Source organism: Erpetoichthys calabaricus, chromosome 4 (assembly GCF_900747795.2).
Source record: "Erpetoichthys calabaricus chromosome 4, fErpCal1.3, whole genome shotgun sequence".
Classification (NCBI taxonomy): Eukaryota; Metazoa; Chordata; class Cladistia; order Polypteriformes; family Polypteridae; genus Erpetoichthys; species Erpetoichthys calabaricus.
The window spans coordinates 105,963,562-105,989,556 of NC_041397.2; the positions used below are offsets into that span (position 1 = coordinate 105,963,562).

At 38.4% G+C, this 25,995-nt stretch overlaps 1 protein-coding gene across 4 annotated transcripts in view; it reads right to left on the reverse strand.

The window, feature by feature from the left end:
* Positions 1-25,995, reverse strand: part of LOC114650167 (ETS-related transcription factor Elf-1-like) — a 79,422-nt gene that overhangs the window by 17,918 nt on the left and 35,509 nt on the right. For 3 of the 4 annotated variants that reach the window (XM_028799641.2, XM_028799642.2, XM_028799643.2), the window contains exons 4-6: positions 5,504-5,611; positions 1,547-1,708; positions 739-819 (exon numbers count right to left, since the gene is read on the reverse strand). In XM_028799641.2, coding sequence (XP_028655474.2) covers positions 739-819; positions 1,547-1,708; positions 5,504-5,611 — 351 coding nt within the window. Of the gene's footprint in view, positions 1-738; positions 820-1,546; positions 1,709-5,503; positions 5,612-13,520; positions 13,669-25,995 lie in introns of those variants that run through there. The other variant, XM_028799645.2, reaches the window with a different exon arrangement.

A 25,995-nucleotide genomic window follows, 5' to 3' on the forward strand; every position in this document is an offset into this window, starting at 1 on the left:
AAATTAACATAATCATTCTAAACATTGAGACAGTTTCTTCCAAGTTGTATTAGTATGGCCACCATGGAGTTACCAATTAACTTAAAATGCATTACTTCAGGAATGTAGGAGGAAAACTAAGTACTTAAAGGAAAACCCACACAGGCATGGTGGGAATATGCAAACTCCATACAGTCAATGACTACTGTATGTACACAACTCAACCCCAGAGTGTTGATTTTGTGAGGAACTCATGTATTATAATGATGTGTAAATGCAAGTGTAAGTTATAGACGTATAAAAAGCTTACTGTTAGTTTATTCAACACTCTTTTTACAGCCTGCAAATCTGCACTGCGCCATAAAGAGCTGCTTGATCTTTGATGATTTCCTGGTGGGTGGCTGGGGAAACTTTTAGTTTGAAATGAAACCGTTAAATGAAGTACAGTAAGTTAGAAAACAGTGACCTTTTCTAGCATTACATTTGTTTTTAAATTGTGGTTCCATTTGATTGCTATCTTTAAATGGAAAAAAAAGTTGCAAATGCAAGCCTTTAACATTTAAAATAATAACACAAACAAAAGAGTTTGCTGATGAGAACTACCCAATGTCTAATTTTCACCTATATTTCAGTACCCTTTCTTACCAGGTTAGATTCCAGATATCCACATCCTAACCTGAAATACCAAAATTTTGGACGGATTGATCCCACACAGGATATAATATAGTTTTAGTCTTTAGTCACTCATTTTGTACCTACCTTTTCCATCTTTACTCTTCCTTTTCACATTGATATGAGGAGTATTAGGCGACTCTGGTCTAGGCGGCTTTTGCTTTCTGACTGTAAAGAAGAACACACAAAACTAATTATGTGAAAACATTGACTTGATTCATCATTACATTTCAGAAATGTTTAGAAATGGCTGAGTACGATGCACTAATCAAAGAATTTGACAGCTTTATAGAAACGAGTGTTAGTCTTTGGTAACTACCTTCATTTTTTTCTTTACAGAATAACAAAAAATAAAATAAAATCATCCATTTTGTCTTTTGAATGTTTTCATATACATATATATATATATTTTTCATTTACCCAAAATGTTTTTTTTGTATAGTTTGTCACCATGATTTGGTATTAATACAACACATCAGTTATAGCTTATATGCAATAACCTATTACACTTGTACGACCGACCGACAGACAGATAGATAGGATAGTGTCTCCTGTAATGGACTAGTGCACAGCTGCATGAAGCCTGCATACCAGGAAGTCTAGGAAATCCATTAATGAGCATACTTATACTAAGCAAATCTACAGTCACCTATACAAACCTATATAAACTTAACATGCACATTTTCAGGATGCGGGATGCATGAAATCTTATGACCAGGCTGGAGATGCAGCAACATAAATCACTTTGAATCTCCTGTACAAATCAAGGTACCTACAGTGTTGTCAACACACAAAAAAGTCCTTGGAATTTTATACTTGCAATATACTGCATTTCATATACACAGTACATGTAATTACTGTATAAATGTAAATTCAAAAACAAAATCAAACCTACCTTTTTTCTTCTTTGGTAGCTCTGACTGGTGAGCCACTGGTTTCACTTGTGTTTCTTGAACATGGTGAACCTCCAGCACTTCTGGCATCCCATCAGCAATTACTGAGATTTGGGTAACTGGGGTAGCAATTATTTCTCCAGGTGACGGCACAATTACATGAGCTGAGGAAAAACAAACAACAGGATTATTATTTTTAGACAAGATTTCCATTAAAACGTACATGGGAATAATGTTACCATTTTTACTATTGCTTGAATGGTAATTTGAAGAAATCTGTAAGAACAATGATATCATGGAATCTCTAGGAGGAAATTCCCCTGCTACATACCATTTGCTATTTCATATGATACATGGTAAATATGTAGAGAATGAACCCTGTAGCATGTAAACTTAAATAAATAAGATAAAGTACTGGTCTAAAAATAGTACAAAACATCTATTGCTTAGAGCCATGTTAAGAGGAATACACGTTTTGGATGATTATAGTGTTTATTGTTTTTTCCTTCATAAAATAAGTAAATAAAATTACTTCCAGTATCAATTTTTTTTATTTAAATCCATTTACAAACATGTATTTAATATTTGGCTGCAACAGCCAGTAAAAGTAAGCTTCTTCTTTTTTATTACAGTCTTATTCACTTAGGACTGATGTTTGGTTAACTGATAAAACACTAGGTACAGTTTATAAATTCATATGGTGCTTCTGATAAAATACTTCTGCAAACAATCTGTTATAATGTGTACTAATTTATGAACCCTGCAGAATAAACAGAATTTATAATTTTCATTAAAAACTATGCTTTTTATTTAATATGCAGCTTTCTCTGTCTATTCACTGTACTACAGTGGTTCAGTCTTGCTTTTGTAGAAGATACATTATTGAGCTATGAAGATAAAGCTATCAAAACTGTCTGAAGGGAATTAAAAAAGAAAATTAATCAAAGAAAGTTGTCTGACATTTATCAAAACAGGTCTGATGTAGACGAATGCTGCTGGAGTCTGCACCAATAATAATATATGTCAGTTTAAGAGAAGATTTCCATTGTGTTTATTTCCTAGACTCATCTAGGGCACAGACTGAGATGACCACTGTTGGACTCAGGTAAAAATGGATGAAAGTCAGAAAACTCATGTACACTGATGTAGTCAGCCACTAGTCAGTAAAGTCATTGGAAATTCAACCCGGTAATTAATAACCAGAAAAAAAAAACAAGGAAAGTCCCACAAAACAAGTGAACTATGGTTCACATTGAAGCATTGTTTGCTCACTGACAACCTTCCACTTGTAGAGACAGTGGTAACAGAAAGGTGTATGAGACACTATGGTGACTTTACCAAAAATACAGAGTATAAAGAACAGTTTTTACTGATGAATCCTGACAATTTCACAATGTAAAGGTATTATTATTAATTTTATATATTACCAGATATGTTAACTAAATATGTGATACATTTTGCCCTACGTGTACCCTCAAGGGCGGCAGGTGGTGCAGTGGTAGCGCTGCTGCCTCGCAGTAAGGAGACCTGGGTTCGCTTCTCGGGTCCTCCCTGTGTGTTCTCCCAGTGTCTGCATTGGTTTCCTCCGGGTGCTCTAGTTAGCTCCCACAGTCCAAAGACATGCAGGTTAGGTGCATTGGCGATCCTAAAAATTGTCCCTAGTGTGTGCTTGGTGTGTTGTTGTGTGTGCCCTGCGGTGGGCTGGCGACTTGCCCGGGGTGTTGACTGGGATTGGCTTCAGCAGACCCCCGTGACCCTGTGTTAGGATATAGCGGGTTGGACAGTGACTGACTGACTGTACCCTCAATGTTCCTTATATGCCCTTCCTCAGTATCCTCATGTGTCTCAAGTTCTCCTGCATGGCACTAACGCTCTCGATCACATTTCCATAAAGCCTGCTTTTCAGATTCTGTCATTTTGAAGTGCCTTGCTTGACTCCTGTCCACTTTTTGATAACCACCAATGGAGAAATTCCCCCACTACCCACTGTGAAAACATAATTTTGAAATCTTGAAAGTACTTCCAGTCTTCCAATATGTCTCAGGCTGTGCCTTGTTAGTCCTTAATGACCCAAACATTTCTCAGTACATTATTTGCTTTGTTGTAGTTGAAATTCTCCATTTCAACTTCTTTTTTGTTAAAATAAAAAAAAAAAAATTGTCACAATTAGGAATTGGACTTTGCACCACTAACGTATAGTGTATTAATATTCCCTACCACTAAACCATTAAAGCCAAAATGACCGATCCCAATCAGATTGCTTGGAAGGACTGGACACACATGGGGAGACACTCACATACACAGCAGCATTGTATTATATAGTAGAAGATAGATTTGTTCATCTTTGGTTTATAATATACTTTTTAAGATATAAAATACTGAATTTTGCAATGTGGACAAAATTGACATTTTGGCACAGAATCAACCCAAAGGAGGGAACAAAATGCTATAGTGTATCAATTCAGGCAAATAGGAAATAAAGCAAAGCACAGGGTGGGTCACTGCACAGAAAGCATTTCTGAGCTAAAGTCAGATACCACTCAATATTCATTTTTATTGCTTCAGGGTGTTTAGCAGTGTCAGCCTGAGACAGTGAAGAACAAAGGTGGCTCATCCATTATTCATTGTTAACGTTAAACATATGATGTTGCTCATGATACAGCATATGAAAGGCAAAAACTGAAATCGTATCAAGTTACTTAAAAATATCTTCCATGCCATATGACCATCTTTCTAGAGACTGAAAATAAGCCCCATATTGTCATTTACACATCATTATCATTTGCTTAAATTGATAACAAGTGGCCAGTGAATCAATGAAGTAGAATAAAAATAAAAGGTACCTTATGACTGGTAAGGGAGGTAAGTCCCAGGACTAAAGAGCTCAAAGCTAAAATAATGCATGCACCAAAAATAAAAAATTTATTGAAGACAGCAATGACTGCCACAGAAATCGACAACAGTGTAAGTCACAAGTAAGTGGAGGTCCAGCAGCTTGCAGGTTTCTTTCATGTTTCATTTCCTAAAGCCTTACTTTACTCTTTAAAGGGCTCATAAGTTCCACCACATTTACAGTCACACCTGCCCACATGCTACCTTCTGTCACATGAATACATGCTTGTTTGTCATTTCAAAGTAAGCCGTAAATGTACATCCAGTGGTCACAAACGTTCTAGTCTCAGGCTGAAAAAAAGCCATTCTTTGAATTCAAACACAAACAACCTTTGAGAACTTATGATTTTTGCGTACAATGCACAGCCTATTTATTTACCAACTTTAGCATCTCACCACTATAATATATAATTATTATTCTTCTGTGTAAAATGTATATACCAAATGTGCCTTGCTGGCTTGTTCTTCCTATGTCTTCAAAAGGGTTTTCACTGCTTCTCCAAGTTATATTAATTAGAGACTTATGTAAGTAAACAAGCCTTATGGTGAACTGGCAACCACTTCAGGGATGACTGATGAATTGTGTGTGATTGCCGGATAAGCACTGACCCCTTTGACCTTAAAGTGCATTAAGTGGGTTCCACTGTGGATGAACAGATGGGATGATTAGCTTCCTTTCAGCCAATCTTGGGCAAGCCAAGGTTGTATTATCCATGAATCCATTTTTTGAACCTACTTAATTAAAGTTTATGGTTCCACAACATATATGGGGAGAGGGGGTATTGCAACATTTAGAGTATTTACTTAATCTGCTCAGCTAGATGTGCCAACAATGTCAGGCTCAAGTAGATAGACCTGAAATAAAGTACCTGTCTAATCACAGCACAAAATGCTTTATAGAGCCAAAACAAGTCATGTTGCTACATCACCCACTTCAACAGTTTTCTTTACATACGCAAGCACCTTTTGCATACTTCAGCAAAACGACTGATCAATAAAAATGAACACATTTATTCATATTTAACTTGCAGGCAAAGAATGCAAACAGTAATTAAAAGTACACTCACTAATGCGTTTCTCATCCAGAACAGAATTTGGGGAGTCCATGTTCAGAAGAGCTTCTGCAGCTTCAATAGTTTCCATTGTTTCATCTCCATTCTGACAGGAAGCTTCAACTGCAGATTCAAAGAGAAACACAGAGAGGGCCTTGTGATGAATTTAAAAATACAACTTGTACTCGTGTAAGAAAACAAGCAACTTTGATGCAGAACTGGGAACAGAAAAGCACATTTCATGAGCTACTAAAGTGATGTGCCCGGATTAACAAGTGCCACAATGTTTGCTACACACAGTGAACATCGAAATCATAGAACTTAAAAGTACTGAAAAACATTTAAGTACAGTATAATACTTACACAGTCACTATAATATAGTTTGTTATATGGTTTCTGCTTTCTGCCACATAACTTGAGAAAGCCACTGTTTCCATAGGACAGTGATTCTCAAACTTGGCCCTTTTCAAACAACTTCTGTTTTTTATTTGGACTTCCAGCCTAATTAAACAAGCTGCTACTCCCCAGATTTTGTGTCTTGGGGTTAATGTAAAAATTGAAAGTTTGGTACTTCTTAATTAAAATATACCAATGTTTATGTGTGTTACATGAGGATAATTTATTTTTAACTTGATTTTTAAGACTTTTACCATCAAAATGATTGTCATTCTGCTTTTCCAGGTGTTCTGGTTATGTAATCCATTACTAATGAGCCTATCTTTGGGTAGAAGCAGATAGTGTTGTTTTACTGGGATTATTAGGATACAATTAAGGGAGCAAATTACACAGACCAAAAAAATAAATTAATAGGAAAAAAAAGACAATTTAGAATTTAAAGTTGCGCAAAAATATAGATATGTCAAAATTAACAAATCACACAAGACATTGACTAAATATTGAACACAAAACATATTCTTTAAAAATATCTGTTACTAAATAAAAGAAAGTTAGAAAATATAAAAATAAATGAAACTGAATATCTTTACTTAATAAATACCTTCTATATTTCTTCAATTGCTTCATCTTGCATTTTAATTGTAACTGGCATCATATAGGTGTGGTAAGTGACCATCCATGTTAGTCTGCCCACCCTGTTCATAGCTGATTAATGTCTTGCACCCAATGCTGACTAGACAACCCCCCCTTCACCACCACTCTAAACTGGATGAATTACAGTATGTCATTATTTATATGGCTTCTGGTCAAAGCTGCTTACCACTTTCTAGTTTCACCTAACCTATTTGTTCACTGTCATGATATATATTAATAGCCCACATGAATTTGTGTTTTAAAAAAATATTATGCCTGTTGTTGTATTTTAAAATGGGTTTCATGGGGCACAAGCCAAAATGTTAAAACAAAATATGTAAAATAACCATTGTGTGTTACCGAGTTTTGTTCCACATAATGCAAGATACACACGTTGTAATACTTACCGTACTCGGATTGAGAAAAAATAATTTCATCTTGAAAAATGCCAAACACTATCCTTTAATACAAGGAGTCAGTTTAGTATTTGTGGGATGGATTCAAAAGGGCTTGAATATACATCAAGTCTTAAAACGTTCAGAAAACCATTTTCTAAATTTACAGAAAGTAAATAAATAAAGTGTGCTGTCTGACAACTGAAGTCTTTAGGATAGTGTCTATCATTTAAGAAGTGATATTAAAATAAGAGCTGTTTAACTTCTATACAGATATTTAAGGAGGTTGTGATGGAATCGTGTCCCATTCATGGTTGATTCATGCCTTGTCACTGATAGCTGCTAGGACAGGCTCAGTTCCCTAGTAACTCTTAACTGGACTAAACAGGTTTGAAAATGTTCTGTTCAATCTATCCATTTTTCCTGAATTTTCAGACTTTTTCTTAATTTTCCATCCATTCATACTTTACCAATCCTGTACAATCTAGTTTCTTGCTGACGCCTTTACCAGAAGTATTAGGTACAAAGTAGGAACCAACCCTGGACAAGACTGCAGTCCATCACAAGGCACTCTACTACCAAGCTTAAGTAACTACTAGCCAGTGATGGCCCTTAAATTGTCAAATTATCTCTGAACGTATTTCTCTGCTTAGCAGGCCCTACCAAAATTCCAGTTTTGTCAACCTCAAAGAGCTCCTGTAACAGCTTTTGGAATATATTTAGCTTCCAACCCACTCAAAGTCAGAGGAGCAGTACGATCCCACCTCTGCCCATAAAGTCATCTTCTGCCACAAACTGTACTAGGTTAATGAAGCCTAACTAACTTATTGCCATTTCCAGTTTCATTCTTTAAATTTGGTGCCTTCAGAATATTTTTTTTTCCAGGACACCCTCTGCAGTGACGAGACTGATCACCTCCATGTACTCTTTATTTAACTAAACTGACATGCACAGGATCTCATCAGTTGCCAGGAAAAAATTCTCTTTCTCTGTGTCATTCTGGTAAGACTCTTTCCATGTACTGTGCCAATGTGAAAAAACCGCAGCAGATCTCATGGTAGAGTTCAACTTAGAAGCAAATGCAGCAAAATGAACAATAGGGAAGGCAGTTTAAGTAATCATGAATATGGAAATTCTAATGTCATATATGAGGTTTAATCACAAGTAATTCTTGTGAAGTTTTAAAATTTTATGAAGGATGGTCTGCTGTTTTGCTGAAAAGATGGAAAGGAGTGATGCTACAGTTTCTCGAAGTAGGCCTCTTTGGCTCCCACATAACTTGCAAAGCAGTTATTATTTCTCTCGATGAAAAATTGGCAAGGAAAATGGTAATACAGGGCCAAGAGATGGATGACACAAAAATCAAAGATGTAATCTCTAGAAAAAGTTGTAACCAAATTCAAAACACACCAAACAACTGAGTCTACACGTAAGCTCAAAATCATAAATGAGGAGGTATGCAAGAGTTTCTAAATCTGCAAGCCAATTTCACCCACTAACTTAAAAATGTTTTATTTGTTTAAACCCTGAAACATGGACAACTAGGAAGTATGTGATGATGACCTTTATATGATCACGACAATGACATTATAGACCGCATCTTCCGATTGTCATGTGGTGGCAATGAGGGCCAGAAATCATACACAAAAGCTACAACCATCAGAAAACACAATGGTGGCATGCCAAGATGCAAAATATTGTCAGGTAATTTAAAATGACCTCAAAACAACTAACCAATTAAAGAACTCAATTCAACTTAACCTAAAATCCCCCAAAAGAAAGAAAAAGCAAGAAAATATGTGGAATCAACCCTGACAAAAAATTAATAAGCATTCCCATTCATAACACTGAAGTCGCCATTTCTGCACAGAGTGGTAAAGTGGGAATGTCCAGTGGGGTTTGCTGGAGTAAAAAGGGCCAGGGCTATGATGACTGCAGCCTGCTTTTTTTCAGAGTCAATTTTGCATAACAGCAGATGTGGATTAATTAAGCCTTTAGGGGTTTTGTATCTTCACCACCACAAAGGGGAGAAAGCATTTGTTTGAGTATTTGCATAGGATGCCTTCAGTCAAGTACCCATTTTGAAATAGGTCTTGATTATTCAAGCTTATCCCTAACACTTGTGTGTTACTTAGAGGATAAGTGAAGGGTGACAGAAAGTGGTCTGAAGGTGATTGGCCTGGTAGTAGAAGCAGATGTTTTACTCTGTAAGATAACTGTACTGTAACTGTGCTTTGCAGTTAGATGTCAGTCAGTCAGTCATTTTCCAACCTGCTACATCCTAACACAGGGTCACGGGGGTCTGCTGAAGCCAATCCCAGCCAACATAGGTCGCAAGGCAGGAACAAATCCTGGACAGGGTGCCAGCCCACCGCAGGACACACACACACACCCACACTAGGAACAATTTAGGATCGCCAATGCACCCAACCTGCAAGTCTTTGAACTGTGGGAGGAAACCGGAGCACCCGGAGGAAACCCACGCAGACACGGGGAGAACATGCAAACTCCACGCAGGGAGGACCTGGGAAGCGAATCCAGGTCTCCTTACTGCGAGGCAGCAGTGCTACCACTGCACCACCCCGCAGTTAGATGTGCATATAATATTTGGGGAGGAAAATTTACAATGGTTTTACAAATAACCTAAAGGGCTTGTAATAACTCAATCTGACAATTACATTTGCTGCATCCACTGGGATAAAAGAAACTTTTTGCCACTCTTCCATCTGCTCTCTCCCTTCTTTAAAAAGTCTTGTAGCTCACATGTGAAGCACTGGGTCTTGTAAGCTAGACCATACAAATTCATGCTTCATCAAAACCATGATATGTTTCTCGAGATGAGGGGTACCATGCAGGCAATAACAATCTGGACAACTGCTAATAGCACACAGACAGGTCAAAGGAAAATGGGACCGTTGCAATGCTTGGCAAAACTTGGTAACATGTTTGCTGAGAGGTAATATAGAGGACTGCACACATAATGTACAAAACCACAACTATCAGTTCAGGACTATAGTAGAACAATACAGGGCATGCTTGTGAAGTCCCAATAACTTCCATCACCTGCTGCCTTAAGTTTAATTACTGCATTATTCACTAGATATAACATATCAATCGAGACTTTCCAAAAAACTAACAACTGACTGTAAATTTCCTAATGAATATCTTTACTCTCAAGTTATGAATATTGGCCTTCAAGTAGTTTGAGGTGAAACTGGCTCTCAGTCTATTCACTTTCAATGTCTACACAAGCACAGCAATAGCTAACTTTGGTAATCAATAACACAACTCAAATTTGTTTAGACCAGTGACCAGTGTTTAAATTATACTCATCTGTTATTTAGCCCATAAGAAACCAAATTTGTTTGAGGGGGACATAATTTTCAGAAAACCAGGTATGTTTTCACCTAAAAAGTTTCTATTGTTTAAGCCTTATCTTTACTTCTAAATTACATGACTGCAAGCCAATCATTTCAATAAAACAAGAGGAAAAAGGGTAACACCTTGTAGAAAAATGAATCAGAAACATTTCACCTGTTGATTTTAAACTTTGAACCACAATAGCCAAAAATTGTTTCTAATGTTTATTTTTCAGAATAGACTAGAGCCAGGATATAGTATAACTACTGCACACTTCTCTTATAATTAAAACCCAGAGAGATTAGACAATTTACTCAAGGTCACAGAGGGGTATTAATTTTAGAGAGAGAATGAAAAAGCACATGAATCATAATTATGTCTGTGATCAATCAGTTGGAACTGTCAAACTATATTTTTCAGGGAGGGTTCAAACCCAAAAGTTCCCTTTACCTGTCTACTCCCATTAAGTGAGACAGAAGAACTGAATCAGCAAACATTATGGTTTAAAGTCCAATCTGTACCTTAGTCAGTAAAAGAAACAGCCTCTTAGCTCTTAATATTTTAATTAGGCAGAAAAATATAAATCACCAATATACACATTTTCTTCATATCTGACCTTATATGCGTGAGTGTGCTCTATGTTAGGCGGGTGCTGTGCCCAATGTTACCAGGAATGTGCCGAAGTCTAAAACCCTGAACTACTCTGACCAGTGCGAGTTCAATGCTAAATGGGCGGATATACATATAATTTATCAGATCGCAAACACTGCTCATTTTGTGATTTATACATGTTGAAAATTTGGTAAGAGTTGTACTATTTAACTTTACAAACATTGATTTTTTTCATTTTAAAATTGATAAAAAATCAATACACTTGACACAGACCCATTAAAAAATAGTTTACTGACCTGAGCTGCAAAAATTATTTTACTGACCCTGTCCTGCTGTTCAAGATGGAAGCCCTTGTTTACTATTTCAGACATAAAGTGTTCATAGTATTTATGTCTCTCTCTTAATTACATAATAGTAATCATAAGATAATACATTCTAAACAGTTCCATACTGTGGCAGGCATACTGGACAGGGTGCTGGACTATAACCAAAATGTCGCTGGTCCAGTCCATTCTAAATTTGCTGTGTGACCCTAACCAAGCCACTTAACCTATTAATGCTTTAAATATAAAAGAAACTACTAAAAACAATCATGCAAATCACCTTGGTTGAACATTTTCTGCCAATTAATGATGACATACTATTTCATTATAATGTGATACTATTAAATATCTTCTAATTATGATATTCCCATTCTGGGAGCCATAAGTAATACAGTGGTTAGTACGAAGCAGAAATTTGGTAGTGATTTTGGCCAGATTACTACCAATATAAAATGTACATTTGCTCTAGAGAACTTTGATTTTCTCATGAAGTTCCAATGATGTACTGTATATGTTAAGCCAACTAGCTACTCTAACCAGGACCACTGTGGGTGTGAATATGTTCTGCTATGGACGCTTATCACCTCAAGGGCTTATTTCTGAGTCACATTCAATGCTGCAGAGTGCTGCACTACTCAGAGTGCAATAAACAAAATGTGCTCAAAATACAGAAGATACCTTTTATCAACAATAACCGAAATTTGTTTTTTTTATTATATGTACTGTATGCATTCATTTCATTTGTAACCACACACATTCAAATTAGTGCTGGAATTTCACAAAGCAACATTGAAGGATTGTCAAGCAATCACTTTTAAAGTGCCTTTTATGGTGAATAATTTGTCAGTCATCCAAAACCACAACCTGTTTTATCCAAGCATCTGCTTCTAAATGCTGTAGAACAAAGGCAGGCAAAGTCAGTCCTGGAGGGCCATTGTGGCTGCAGGTTTTGTTTTAATGCAATTACTTAATTAGAAAATATCACTTTCTAATAACAGCTCATTTTTAATTTTATGGATTGGTAGTGTTTTAATTCTATGTCAGGTCATTCTTATCTCACAGATTTTTTTTTAATCCTTTCCAGTGGTAACATCTAAATGATTTGTAGCCTGAAGCAAATAAGCAACTCTCAGTCCTTCACTTTTTTGTCTTCAATTTCCTTACCAAGATTGTATTAAACCTGACAGTTTATGATGAATACACACAGGTGTAAAAGGAAACCAGTTAGATGGGGAACAGCTGGTTCCTTTGTCATTTGCATCATTTTTTGCAAGTAAGAAACAATGTGACTACATCTGTTTTAAGAGTAAACATGGGGAATCGTAACAAGCAAGACTACTTAAATGAAACATAAAAATGAACTGACTTCTATCAAAAAAACTGGGCTGGAACAAAAATTTGCAGCCACTAAGGCCCTCCAGGAATAACTTTGCCAAACCCTGCACAAGAAAGAGATGAATCTTCAGTGTACACGTCTATGTTGAGGATGATGTTAAAAATAATTTCTAAAGGCGACATTTTATATGTACTCTTCCACACTGTAATTAACATACAACAGATATATTACTGAGGGGATACGTGTATGCATCATTTCTGAAATTAATACATTAAGAAGTAAACGGGACTCGTTAGTTCATTAAGAACTAGTTGAAAAGAATCGCGTAAATCTAAGTTTGGAAGGCGATCCAAACTGAACAAATAATCATAAAATATTATATGTAACAGATAAATCAACAAGTTTCCGCAGTCCTGTCCCACTCTCACTATTAAGGCTTCGGTTTCCTCTGTTAATAATCTGACGAAATGCTGCGTACCCAGCAAGTGAGTTTTCCAGTATTCCACAAATGCTCTCTGACTTCTCTTTAAAAAGTAAGTATTCGATTAATGTCACGCGAGTGTCTTCAGCACAAATCTGCAATGTTACTTCATTGCGAGCGCAGCACATGCATTTCTTTATTGCGCTTTTAATAAAGTGCGCAACAGCTGTCGTGCTGTTTGTTTGTTTTGTTGTTTTTTTTTTAACTGCCTGCGTTTCAGTCTGCGTCAAAGAGACAAACTGGAGGCGCAATGGGGTCGTTATGGTTTCGTTTGAAATGGCCTTCCGGTCATTAAATACCACGCGTTTGCTTTTCTCCGCCACGAGTGAGTGCGCTGACTCCCCTGTCTGAACTTCCTGGTTGCGGTTGCCTGGTCCATCTGTCACCCCGTTTGCAGCTGACATGCACGAAAGCGCGTTTAACTTTTAACTTCTGAAAAACAAGCGGATCCATCGCTAATTCTTTTTCAATGCCCGAGTGAGAGTTTAACCGTTACCTGCTTTAATTAACAGATCCAACTGATTTCTTCCTTGGCAAAACGTAGTCGCCATTTTTTTTTCCCCAAACACTTATTTAAGATTCCAATGAGAAGTATTCCTTTAAAGTTAAAAAAATCCGGAAATCTATTTCTGTAAGCCTCACTGCGGGGGAGGGAAGTGGGAAAAGAGGGACGGAGAGGAGAAGAGAAGAGAGGAGAGGAGGGGAGGGGGGTAGGTCACCCGGCAGGGGTGTTGCAACGCCAGTCTAGCAACACCATAGCTGAGCGCATCGATCGAGGGACTCGCTGGAACTGCCGTGTTCGAAGAAGCCTATGCCAAGGGAAGCTCACCGAGCCAGTGTGGTTCGGCACTTCCTGAATAAAAGCTCGGTCCATGTGTGCAGAGACACAGTCACGTACGTTTTGGATACGAGAGGAGGAGACGTTGCAATTGTCAGCTTTAGACGTGTAGCCAGCTTGAGTCCCCCTTTAGGGCTTCTACTCGCGGTAGTTGCTTAAGGCAATTCAGCACTTGGTATCACATATTGGTTTTGTCGTTGCAATTAGTAAGACACGTTCTTTTTCCTGATGGTGGCACTGGAGGCTCAGCCGGAGTTTCTGCTTCCTGTTTACAAAGCGCGACAGCATGTGGTACGGCATGTGTTCGAGCTGCGCGGTAAATTTCACATAGTCTGCCAAAAGTGGCACAGTGAGTGCAAGCCATTAACGGAAACGAATGAAAGCAACACAACCCGCCTCCATGTGAACAAATTGTAATTGTGCCGGTACAGTGTTTTTCCCCCTTTGATTAAGTGTAGGTGGGAAGTAATTTTGTTTTTAATAACCTCTCTCGAAATCTGCTATGACTTTTAACGATCAGCCCGTGCGCCCACCAACAGTGTATCGACCTGATATATGCATGGGTGAATTTTCAATGGATTATCATACAACTTTCTGTGATGAGTAGTAAGGCTCTGGTCAGTGTTTTCTTTTTTAACAATTGCTATATACATATTTGCAAAACAACAATACACGAATAAAACAGATAACTAATACATTATGAAAAGGACGGATAAACATAATCCGTCCTAATTCAGGTTGTTCATAAGGAAATGTAATGATTTCCTTCCTGAGGTAGAAATACAAACTAATCAGTAGTTGTGTCAAATGTTTGAAGTATTAAAATTTAAAGTCAAAATATTCTCGATTGTAATAGAAATTTGTCATTTTTTTTCCTCCTTGAAACAGGACAACAGAGGACTAGGTAGACCTACACTGCAAGAAATGCATATGCAAAAAATAACCAAATAAACTTTAGTTGGCAGTTGCTTTGCTTTTATTTAGCAAAAAAAAAAATCTGCCAATGGGATAAGCAAAATTTACTTGACAAGATTTCCTAAAGTAAACTAAATAACCATAAATACAATTTTTTTGATAAGTGAATAATTCTTACAGTAGAGAAAACAAGATTTAATGTCATGATATGAATCTGAGGTCACCAGCCTTTTTGAAACTCAGAGCTACTTCAAGGGTACTGAGTAATACGAAGGGCTACTTGCTTGATACAAACTTCCTGAAGAAAATAAAGTTGCATGGTTCGCCTTTAATTACATTATTATTATATTGGAAATTTTCCTTAGCTTTTCTGCCACGTTTTTCTTTATTTTTAGGGGGTAAAAACTGTGTCTAGCTCCCCATCATAGCTGCGCCCATTTGCTTGTCTCAGCAAAGAGTGAGATGGAGGTATGTCTTGCGCACGATAGTGAACTTTGACCACAGACTACCCCCCAATCTACATCAATGCAAGTGTTATTGATTCAAAAAGAACAGCAACACAATTAAATACAATTTTTAGAGAGAGCTCCATGGTGTCTGGTGCTATTTTTAGAACATGCCCTGTGGGCAACTCACGTGGTCTTTGCAGGCGACCAGGTGCCTGCGGGCACCGTGTTGGCTACCTCTGATATAAATACTTTTCCACTTGCTTAGATTTCATTTTCATTTTTTGCAGTGTAGTAAACGATCAAAAATAACATCTGTACTCACGGATCATGAAATATTCTAAAATGATGACCTACATGCTTATATTTCCAATTTGTCATTTTTAACCTTCGTAGAGGGCTAGGACCCTCGGTAAAGAATCAGACATCAAAAATATTTTCATGACCTGCAACCTCAAAATAGCATAAAACAACACTCCACATGCCTACAGTATATTAGTGATCCCCACTTTTTCACAGGTTTGTGAAAAGGAGTAACTTTGACCCCTTCTATACCTTTAGGGTTGAACTCCTGGGGTCGGCTGATGTGGTACGCATAACGTCAAGCCTTTCAGATCATCTTTGCTGAAGACACCCATTGATTCACTCTTTATAATAACAGTGTAATTTGCTCCAAAATATTTTCTCTAAAACTGAGGGGTTTTTGGGTCTAAAGGGCCAAAATTGGAGAAAACCCCAAAAAGCTTAACATCTTGCATAATTAAACATCATGACAAGTCAAAGTATGTTCTCATATGTAGAGGATTTTTCATACCGGTGAAGTGATTTCATAAGTTTAATTCATGTGAGAACAATTTTGGGTGTTTCTTAATTACAGTAAAGCAATCCATCCATCCATTTTCCAACCCGCTGAATCCAAACACAGGGTCACGGGGGGTCTGCTGGAGCCAATCCCAGCCAACACAGGGCACAAGGCAGGAACCAATCCCAGGCATGGTGCCAACCCACTGCAGCAGTAAAGCAATAAGTTAATTTAAATGTATACTTGTTTTCATAATTGAAGACTCTTATTCTAGTTGATGGACTTGGGAGCCAGAACCTCATAAATCAGTGTTAAGCACAAGTCAGTTATTAATCCTGGATGGGATGCCAATTTATTACAGTAGTAGCATGGCCAGATTTATTATCATGGTAACTTGGGTGCACACACTGGGGCCCTTCTTGCAAAGGGGCTTCTGTATATGTAAGAGAAAAATAAAAGCTTAATAACATGACAAGTCAAATTTCCACCAATAGTACAGGCATTTACAGTAATCTACCAGACAGTGCACACCTCTACCCCACTGCAATCCTCGCAATTATAAATCTAACCAAGCAGACCTAAATAAAAAGTTGTGTCCTGGTTGTTTGATATGGGTGAGACACAATCAGAGTGGACATTTAATATTTTGTACATTTGAGGTTTTATTGTGCTACAAAAAAGAAAAGTCCAAATGGACGGTCATTCAAAATGAGATCCAAGTTCTGCAATGAAAAGAAAAACTAAAAAAGAGAAGCAAAAGACACTATTTTACTGAAAACTATCTGACTTAAAATAATAATTTGAAGAAGTACTTTGAACAACTCATAAATAGTGTACTTGATACTAATGTAAGCAGCCTTTCAAATTGTCAGGAGTGGGCTGATTTAACACTTCTGGCAGATTTATCATCAACATGCAGTCCAGTATTGTGGGGTCACTGATAAGATTTGAACAACAGTGTGGCAAGACAATGAGAAGAAAAGACGCATGAAACAATGTCAAACCCAAAGCATCTCCTTTCCTGTCTGTGTTTTGGCCCCAAAACACTCAGTTATATATCACCTTTTTGCCATTAAGTGACATAGGCCTTTTAAAAATGTTTAATTGATCATTAACTGTGATATAAGAAGAAAGTTAAATCAAATTTTACTTGCCACTAGAAATTATATATATAGCACAATATGTAGTGAAATGCTTAGTTGTCCAACTCCATTGACTGATATTAAAAAGAATATAAAGGTACAATAACAATAGTATATGACTTTAGCAATATCAAAAATCATTCATAGAATTTTAAATAGGTGATCTATCTCTCTATTATAAAAGAAAATCGTGAGACGAGACTATTGCCAAGAGATTTTTTCAAGTCCCGCCATCCTCTCAACCATTTTAAACCACGCCCACGGTCCTCTCATTCGTGTGAATGTTTGCTTTTGTCAGACACATTTCCTGCGCTCTCAGCTCTTATATATTTTTGCATTTTCCTCATTTTAAGTCGTTTATGAAACATCCTCAGTTTCATCCTTTAGAGAAGCTGTTCTGGACAGTATTTTTATACATACAATCTATTTGTTTCCTTCGTTGTCCTTTTCTGGACAATAATTTTATATGTTCTAGATAACACGTCAACGACTAAGCAAAGAAGAAAGGGCAGCACGTCACAAAGAGGCCCAAAAGCATTGGAGAGACAAGAATTCAAAAAAGAACAATAATAATCTTAAGTGCAAATTCGGAAAATAAGGAATAGTCAGCCCAGACCCAGGGGTTGGTGAGCGAAGCGAGCAGGGGGCAGAGCCCCCTAGTAATAAATAATAACGAAACAAATCACTTAATGTAAGAGAGTTAATAATATGGTATCATGTATTTCTTGACTTTTTCCTTATTCAAGATGCATACAGACTATCGAAAAATGTTCTTCCTTAGTCTCCCTGAACTTGACTTGCAGCAGTAGTGTTTACCTGAATATAGTACAGAAAAGAGGCCACCCCATTGTTGGGATGGCTTGTATCATTGATAATTTTCTTTGCCTTGGTCCAGCATTGCTTGGTGTAGATGTCCTTGAAGTGAACATCCAGTGATACATTCAGCTGACAGCATCACTCTTCACTGTTTCAAAACCAGGCAGTAATACTTCCTGTTGGAATACTTTCTATGGTGGATGTGTAGAAGTTCTTTAGTAATTGGGAAGGCAGCCTGAAATTCCTGAATCATCTGAGGTGATAACAATGTTGTTGTGCCTTCTTTGCCAAGGTGTTGGTGTGTTTGGACCAGGTTATGGCCTCTGTTATGTGGACACCAAATATATGAAACTGTCCACCCTCTCCACTTGAGTGTTGTTAATAATGAGGGGGTGGTAGTGCTTTTTCCATTTTGTCCCAAAGCCCACAATTAGCTCTTTTGACTTGCTCACATTCAGGAGTAGACTGTTGCCCTGACATAATTGTGACAGACTCTGCATTTAAGGTATGCCTGCTCATTATTGTTAAATATCAGGCCTACCACAGCGATATCATGAGCAAACCTGACAATGATGTTATTCATATGCAGCTGTGTAGTCATAATGTATGTGTAGAGGGAGTACAGCAGTGGACTTGGAAAACAGCCCTGTGGAGAGCCTATGTTGAGAGTGAGAGAAGAGGAGGTGTAGCCACCCACTAGAACTACCTTGGGTCTGCCTGTCAGAAAGTTAAAAACCCAGCTAAACAATGAAGTGCTCAGATGCAGGTTCCCGAGCTTGGTGATAAACTTAAAGGGAATTATTGTGTTAAACACAGAATTATCTATATATATAAAATCCCTATGTGCGTCCAGGTGTCCGTGTGTGGGTGTCTTCTGATGAAGTGCGCATGCGCGGGGCACGGTGCGATGCGCGATATTACTCTCAGAGAAAGTTAGAGGCATTTTACGGAAATACAAACCAGTATTACTGCGAGAGGAAATTAAAGGTACACAATACAGTGACGCATATTACAGCCACATACAAGCCAGTATTACTGTCAGAGGAGATTAAAGGCATATTACCGACGCGCACGCCTGTATTACCGCCAGGGAAAATTAAAGGTATATTACGGACGTACAAGCCAGCGGACGTACAAGACGGTATCCTTCAATTAGGGCGCGCACAAAAAGGCGAGCCTCAAAAGGGCGACCTTAATTGGGCGCAGCGAATAAAGGCGCTCGTAAATAAAGATCTGCACCTTAGTTGCTCTTCACATATTCCGGAGCCATTTGAACTAAATTATCTACGAAAGCCTTTATTCGCCGCGCTCAATTGAGGTTGCCCTTTTGAAGCTCGCCTTTTTGTGCACGCGCCCTTATTGAATAGAGCCATACAAGACAGTATTACTATCACAGAAAATTAAAGACACACAATACATGCCGGCAGCCCACGAAGAACGGTCAGCTCAGCAAGTAAACATCAACAAAAGAAAGGCTGAAAGAAAGAAAAATACGACCAACAAAAAGAATGAGGTCAAAGTCCCATGCCATTTAATATAGACTGTTCCTACTAATGTTTATGCAATACTGTTCTAGCGCCCGTTATTGTAACGGGCTAAATGAGTAGTTGTCTATAAATAAGCATTTACACTTTATTTCCCTCTCATATTTTCCATTTGTGTCAGTACCGTATGAAGGATCAGGGTTATGGCATCCTTTAGATCTACTGGAGTTATATGCAAAATGTAATGGATCCACTTATTTTGGCAGAAAAGAGCATATAGGCATGTGATTTTTGATATGCTCTCAAAGCACTTGTTGTAGGCATTAGTGAGACGGGATGATAGTCATTTAGACAGGTTGGACTTGCTTTTACTAAAGACTGAGTTAAAGAGACATGAATTATTATTGTGAATACAGGTGTAACTTAAATCAGCACGGATCTTGAAAACACATCCTAGAATGCTGCCCCAACCTACTGCCTTCCTGGTGTTTACTGCTTACAAAGTGAGTGATGTCTCCTCAATGAGCAGTTCTCCTGTTACAGATATGTTGGACTGATGGCTACCATTAGCATTCACATCAAAGCATGCATAGTAGTTATTAAGCTAATCTCCCAAAGAAGTGTCAGCATTCACTGTGTTGGGAGTCGCTGTTTTATAGTCCGTTATTGTACCAGACCTTGCCACATGCATCTAGGGTCAAACTGTTCAAGTTGCCCTTTAACTTTCTCACTGTATTGTTACTTACCGGCTTTCACGCCTCTTCTTTATTTGAACAAGGTGGCTTTGTAATCGTCCATATTCCCAGCCACAAACACTGAATTGTACGCAGCAGTGCATGTATTTAGTGCATCACAAATGGTTTTATCCACCCATGGTTTCTGATGTGGGTAAGTCCTGATGATAACTTTTGGTGCTGTTTCATTTATGAAAAATCCAATATAGGATGTCACAACTTCTGTAAATACATTGATGTTATCATCAGAGCTGCGCCTGAACATTTCCCAGTAAACAACATTATGCGTGTCCAACACACAATCTCATACGTGACTGGAGCTTCCTGCTTTAACTTTTGTTTATATCTGGGCATAAAAGGATGGCAGCATGGTCTGTGCTTTATAGCTGTCTTATACGGAGTATAGGAATAATCCAGTTTCCTGTCCCATCTGGTAGAACATGTCATGTGGTGTTAAAAATTCAACATTATCTTTTTGAGATTAGCGTGGCAGAAATCACCGGCCAAAATGAGAGTAGCATCCAGGTTATCATTCTGATGGTGAGTGTATTACACAGTTCTGCTTGGGCATTGTTGATGTCTGCTTGAAGTGGAAAATACAAAGCCATGACAAGGACCAAAGTAAACTCACAGGGTGAAGATAAAATGGTCTGCTTTTAATTGTCAGAAGCTCCAGTTTGGGAGAGCAGTAGCGTGATAAAACACTTACGTTCATACTGTTGAACAAGTTGTTAACCATGAGACACGCACCTCCACCTTTCAATTAGCTGGACTGCTCTGTTCTGTCCACATGGTAAACAGAGAAAGATTCAGCAGGCTGAATTGCATAATCCGGTACTGTTGGAATCAGTTATGTCTCTGTGAGACAAAAGATGTTGCAGTCCCAAATGTGTTCCTGGAATTTTATTCTTACTCTGATGTCATCTGGCTTGTTCTCTAGTGACTGGACATTAGCTAATAGGACACTGGGCAGTGGTGGTCTCTATGTGTGAGCCCTTAGCTTGTTGCACACTCCAGTGTGTTTCCGTCCGTGTTTTTTTCAGGTGCGTCTGCTGTTGTTGCAACTTTTCTGAAGAATCTCAAGCTGAGTCACCGAAAGGTGGTGAATGACCTGCTATCCTATGTTTATGAGTGTTTGGCGATTATAACTCATGAAACCCAAATTAGAAGGTGTAAAAATGTAAATAAAATGGCACTTTACACAAAGTAAATACACCGTCTGGAGCCGGAAGAGCAGTGACCATACTCAGTGGTGCCATCTTGGAACATTTTCCTGCAGATGTGATGTTGCACTCGTCAGTTCCTTACATTCATTGTAGTTCACAAATGAACAAAAAAGGAAGGTGAGGTCGAAAAGATTTTTGGATTTTTTTCTACATTAATCCCTGTACCTGATTTACTATTGATATATTTGATGCTCATAATTTGTGAGTGTATGTGTGTGCCTGGTGAGAGTGTCCTCACTGAAGGTAGTGAGTGAGGTGAGGATTTTTGAGCTTTGACACCCTGGGGCCCTGTGGAAGTATTAATTTGGCCCTGAGTATCAGACTCTGCATCTATTTTAAATATGTGGCAAATAGGACTTATTCTGTCAGTAACAAGCATAAAGCAGTGTTCAACCCTAGACAAGATCCTCATCTGGAAGTCCAATGTAGACTGGACAATTAACCTGTCCTGTTCATTTTTAGGGTGCATTCATATGAGAATGATATGGATGAAGGCCAGCATAATGGTGCTATGGTTAGTACTGTATTTCAAGAAACCTGCATTCAGTTTCCAGCATGTTTACTGTCTAGCTGTTTTTTCCTGTCTGTTTTGGGTTGTTCTCTAGTTTCTCCCAACTTCTCAGAGATTTGTGTTCCCGGTTAACTGGCTTCTATAAATTTGCTCTGTATGGGTTTGTACCTGAATATATTTTGTTATGGGCTGCAAGCATCTCCAAGGCCTATTTATTCCTAAGTATCTGCAGCAAGGATGAGTTATGGCTATTTAGACTAAGCAGGTAAAGAAAATAGAAAGATGTATATGAGTTACAACATCATTAAATGGTGATTTTGCTATGGCCTCAGTTCTCAGTTGTCACATTATTTGAGTGTTCATTTTCCATTACAAACACTAGTCTCTTCATCATCATTTTAGTATTATGTATAGTATCCAGACAGGAAAGATCACAAGGAAGCAAACAATTATGGATATGTCATAGTCCATCTGAAAAGCTAGAACAAAAAAATTAATGGGCGGATTAAAAAATGTACAGCATGCAGATGTTATAAAGCTTATGTCAGGCGATTTAGATGTTCTGTCATGCTAGGTGCATATTTATGAAATGTTAGCTAACTACACTGCCAGTTGGTAATGGGATATTTTATGAATGACACAATTTTGAATTGCAAGTTAGTGTCAAGCAGAAATATAAATATACAGATGAAACTTAGATGGTCATTTTATAAATTTATCCTAACTAATACAGATAAATATTTTTGTTTTTCTCTATCACCTATAATAGTAGGGCAGGAAGGTGGCGCAGTGGTAGCACTGCTGCCTCGCAGTAAGGAGACCCGGGTTCGCTTCCCGGGTCCTCCCTGCGTGGAGTTTGCATGTTTTCTCTGTGTCTGCGTGGGTTTCCTCCGGGTGCTCCGGTTTCCTCCCACAGTCCAAAGACATGCAGGTTAGGTGCACTGGCAATTCTAAATTGTCCCTAGTGCGTGCTTTGTGTGTGTGTTCATGTTCCTGCCTTGCACCCTTTGCTGGCTGGAATTGGCTCCAGCAGACCCCCATGACCCTGTGTTAGGATATAGCGGGTTGGATAATGACTGACTGACCTATAATAGTACAGTAATCCCTCCTCCATCGCGGGGGTTGCGTTCCAGAGCCACCCGCGAAATAAGAAAATCCGCGAAGTAGAAACCATATGTTTATATGGTTATTTTTATATTGTCATGCTTGGGTCACAGATTTGCGCAGAAACACAGGAGGTTGTAGAGAGACAGGAACGTTATTCAAACACTGCAAACAAACATTTGTCTCTTTTTCAAAAGTTTAAACTGTGCTCCATGACAAGACAGAGATGACAGTTCTGTCTCACAATTAAAAGAATGCAAACATATCTTCCTCTTCAAAGGAGTGCGCGTCAGGAGCAGAGACTGTCATAAAGACAGAGGAAAGCAAACAAATCAATAGGGCTGTTTGGCTTTTAAGTATGCGAAGCACCGCGGCACAAAGCTGTTGAAGGCGGCAGCTCACACCCCCTCGGTCAGGAGCAGGGAGAGAGAGAGAGAGACAGAGTTTGTTTTTCAATCAAAAATCAATACGTGCCCTTTGAGCTTTTAAGTATGCGAAGCACCGTGCAGCATGTTGCTTCACGAAGCAGCTGCACACAGAAGGTAGCAACGTGAAGATAATCTTTCAGCATTTTTAGACGAGCGTCCCTATCGTCTAGGTGTGCGAACAGCCCCCCTGCTCACACCCCCTACGTCAGGATCAGAGAAAGTCAGCGCAAGAGTGAGAGAAAAGTAAGTTGGGTAGCTTCTCAGCCATCTGCCAATAGCGTCCCTTGTATGAAATCAACTGGGCAAACCAACTGAGGAAGCATGTACCAGAAATTAAAAGACCCATTGTCCTCAGAAATCCGCGAACCAGCAAAAAATCCGCGATATATATTTAAATATGCTTACATATAAAATCCGCGATAGAGTGAAGCCGCGAAAGGCGAAGCGCGATATAGCGAGGGATCACTGTACATCTTTGTGAAAGAACAATGCCAGTGTTCTGTTGCCAAGGAGCGATCTTTTTTGAAAATGGAGATGATCAATTGGACAAATCCATGACATAAGTCACTTCTGAATTTACAGTGCTGCAGAAACAGGTATAATAAGAGTATACAGCAGTGTATCTACTACTTATGTAAAAACACAACCTGTTTGCAATGTTTGGTCATCTTGGGGCATTTACAAGGGTATTTTTAAAGTGGTTAATGTATAGAAGCACAGAACTGGGAATAAGACTGGAATGCAATAGTACAACTGAGAACTGTATATTTGATCAATTAGGTCTTTTCATAATATGCTTTGAAAACTTTTGCTGTTGCATATACAAGGATTGCCTAGAAAACTATATATTTCCTTATAAACGTCTACATGTGGAAGTGTGTGTGTCTGTCTGTCCGGCCCGGAAGTGCGAGGCTACAGCTTGAAGCTCAAAGAAGGACCCGGAAGTGCGAGGCTGCAGCATGAAGCTCAAAGAAAGCGACCCTATGCCAAAGTGAAACCGCCGAGAAAAGAAAGAAACTCGCTTAGCCACTAATACACAAGCGAGACGAGCACATCGGCAAAACAGTATCCCTTTTACTTTTCCTCCTGCCACTAATACACATGCAAGGCAATCACGTCAGCAAGACGAAACCTTCAAAGAAAGAGACACTCGCTTAGCCGTTAATACACAAGCAAGGCGAGCACGTTGGCAAAACAAAACCTCCTAGGAGAGAGATGCCCAAAGTAGTTCCTTTCAATTACCTGAAATCTCTACATTTCAATTTTTTTTTGTGACGATTTCAATAGTTTCAAGGACCCCACGCCTTTTACAGCATGGGCTTACACAGCTAATACATATAAAATACATGTTTTTTAAATACTTATAAGATAATTAGGTGCATTTGTTACACTTAAGTTTTTCTGTATAATTTCTGTTAATAGACAAGAGTATATACCTCAGTCTAAATCCTGTTCTTTTTTTTAATAATCTTGTTATCACTCTCAGACCTTTTCCCCGATATATCATCTTTTACAGATCCAAACAGTTGGAAATCTGAAATAGAAAGATTTTCTGTCTCATTTATAAAAATTTGGTTAAATTTGAGCCTGTAAATAAACATGCACCAAAAACAGGAAAGTGTGTACTCCAAAAAAATGATATCTGATTTATAAAACCTGGCATACGCCCAATATACTTTTACAAATTACAGTCATCTTGTAAGTGTGCATATGAGAAAGTACCTCAAGCCCCACCTGGTTGCCACCCTGAAACAACCTTATATGGACAATGCTAAAGAACCTAGTACATATGCAGTCATGATGCTGCAGACTGGTAGATCATCCTCTCACCTGATGCACCCAGACACTGCCACAGTATTGAAGGGTGGTGTCACAGAAAGCCGTAAAAGCCATCATCTGAGCGGGTAGCTACTATCACCGGGCACATATAAGGACATGATTGCTGTTACAATGAATGGTAAAGGCCTTTTGAAACACTGAGGGATCAGGCAGCTACCTTACCAACAAGGTAGCCACCACATACTGCATGTAGCATCACATCTGCCAAATCTACTTTGCCTCATGGGATGACTCGGGCCACCAAGCCAAGACATTTGTAATTCTCATCTTGGCATTATAGATGGCTTGTGTGTTAATGCAATATAACTGCTTACAGTTAACAAAACCATCTTCATTGTCACTAGGTGCCCTTATTGCTATAGTAGTGCAGTAAAGTGTTCCAGTTACATTAGGAAAGCCAGAAACTGCTTCAAGTTGCCTTTATATGTTGTCATAATCATGTTATGTTTTATGTACGTTCATCCGCACCATCCGAAAAGTGAATGTAGCTCCACGTCTGTCAGTAAATGTCTTCCAGCACAGCAGGAATGATGGAGTGAAGCTTGGCTGAGATATTCCCGACCTGTTGGGCAGTTGCCTGAGAAGTGACAACAAGTAGGATATACTGTATAAACTGATGAAAAACTAAAAAAAGTTCCTTAGTGCAATTATTCAGTATTAGACCTCATAAAAGGGAACTAAAACAG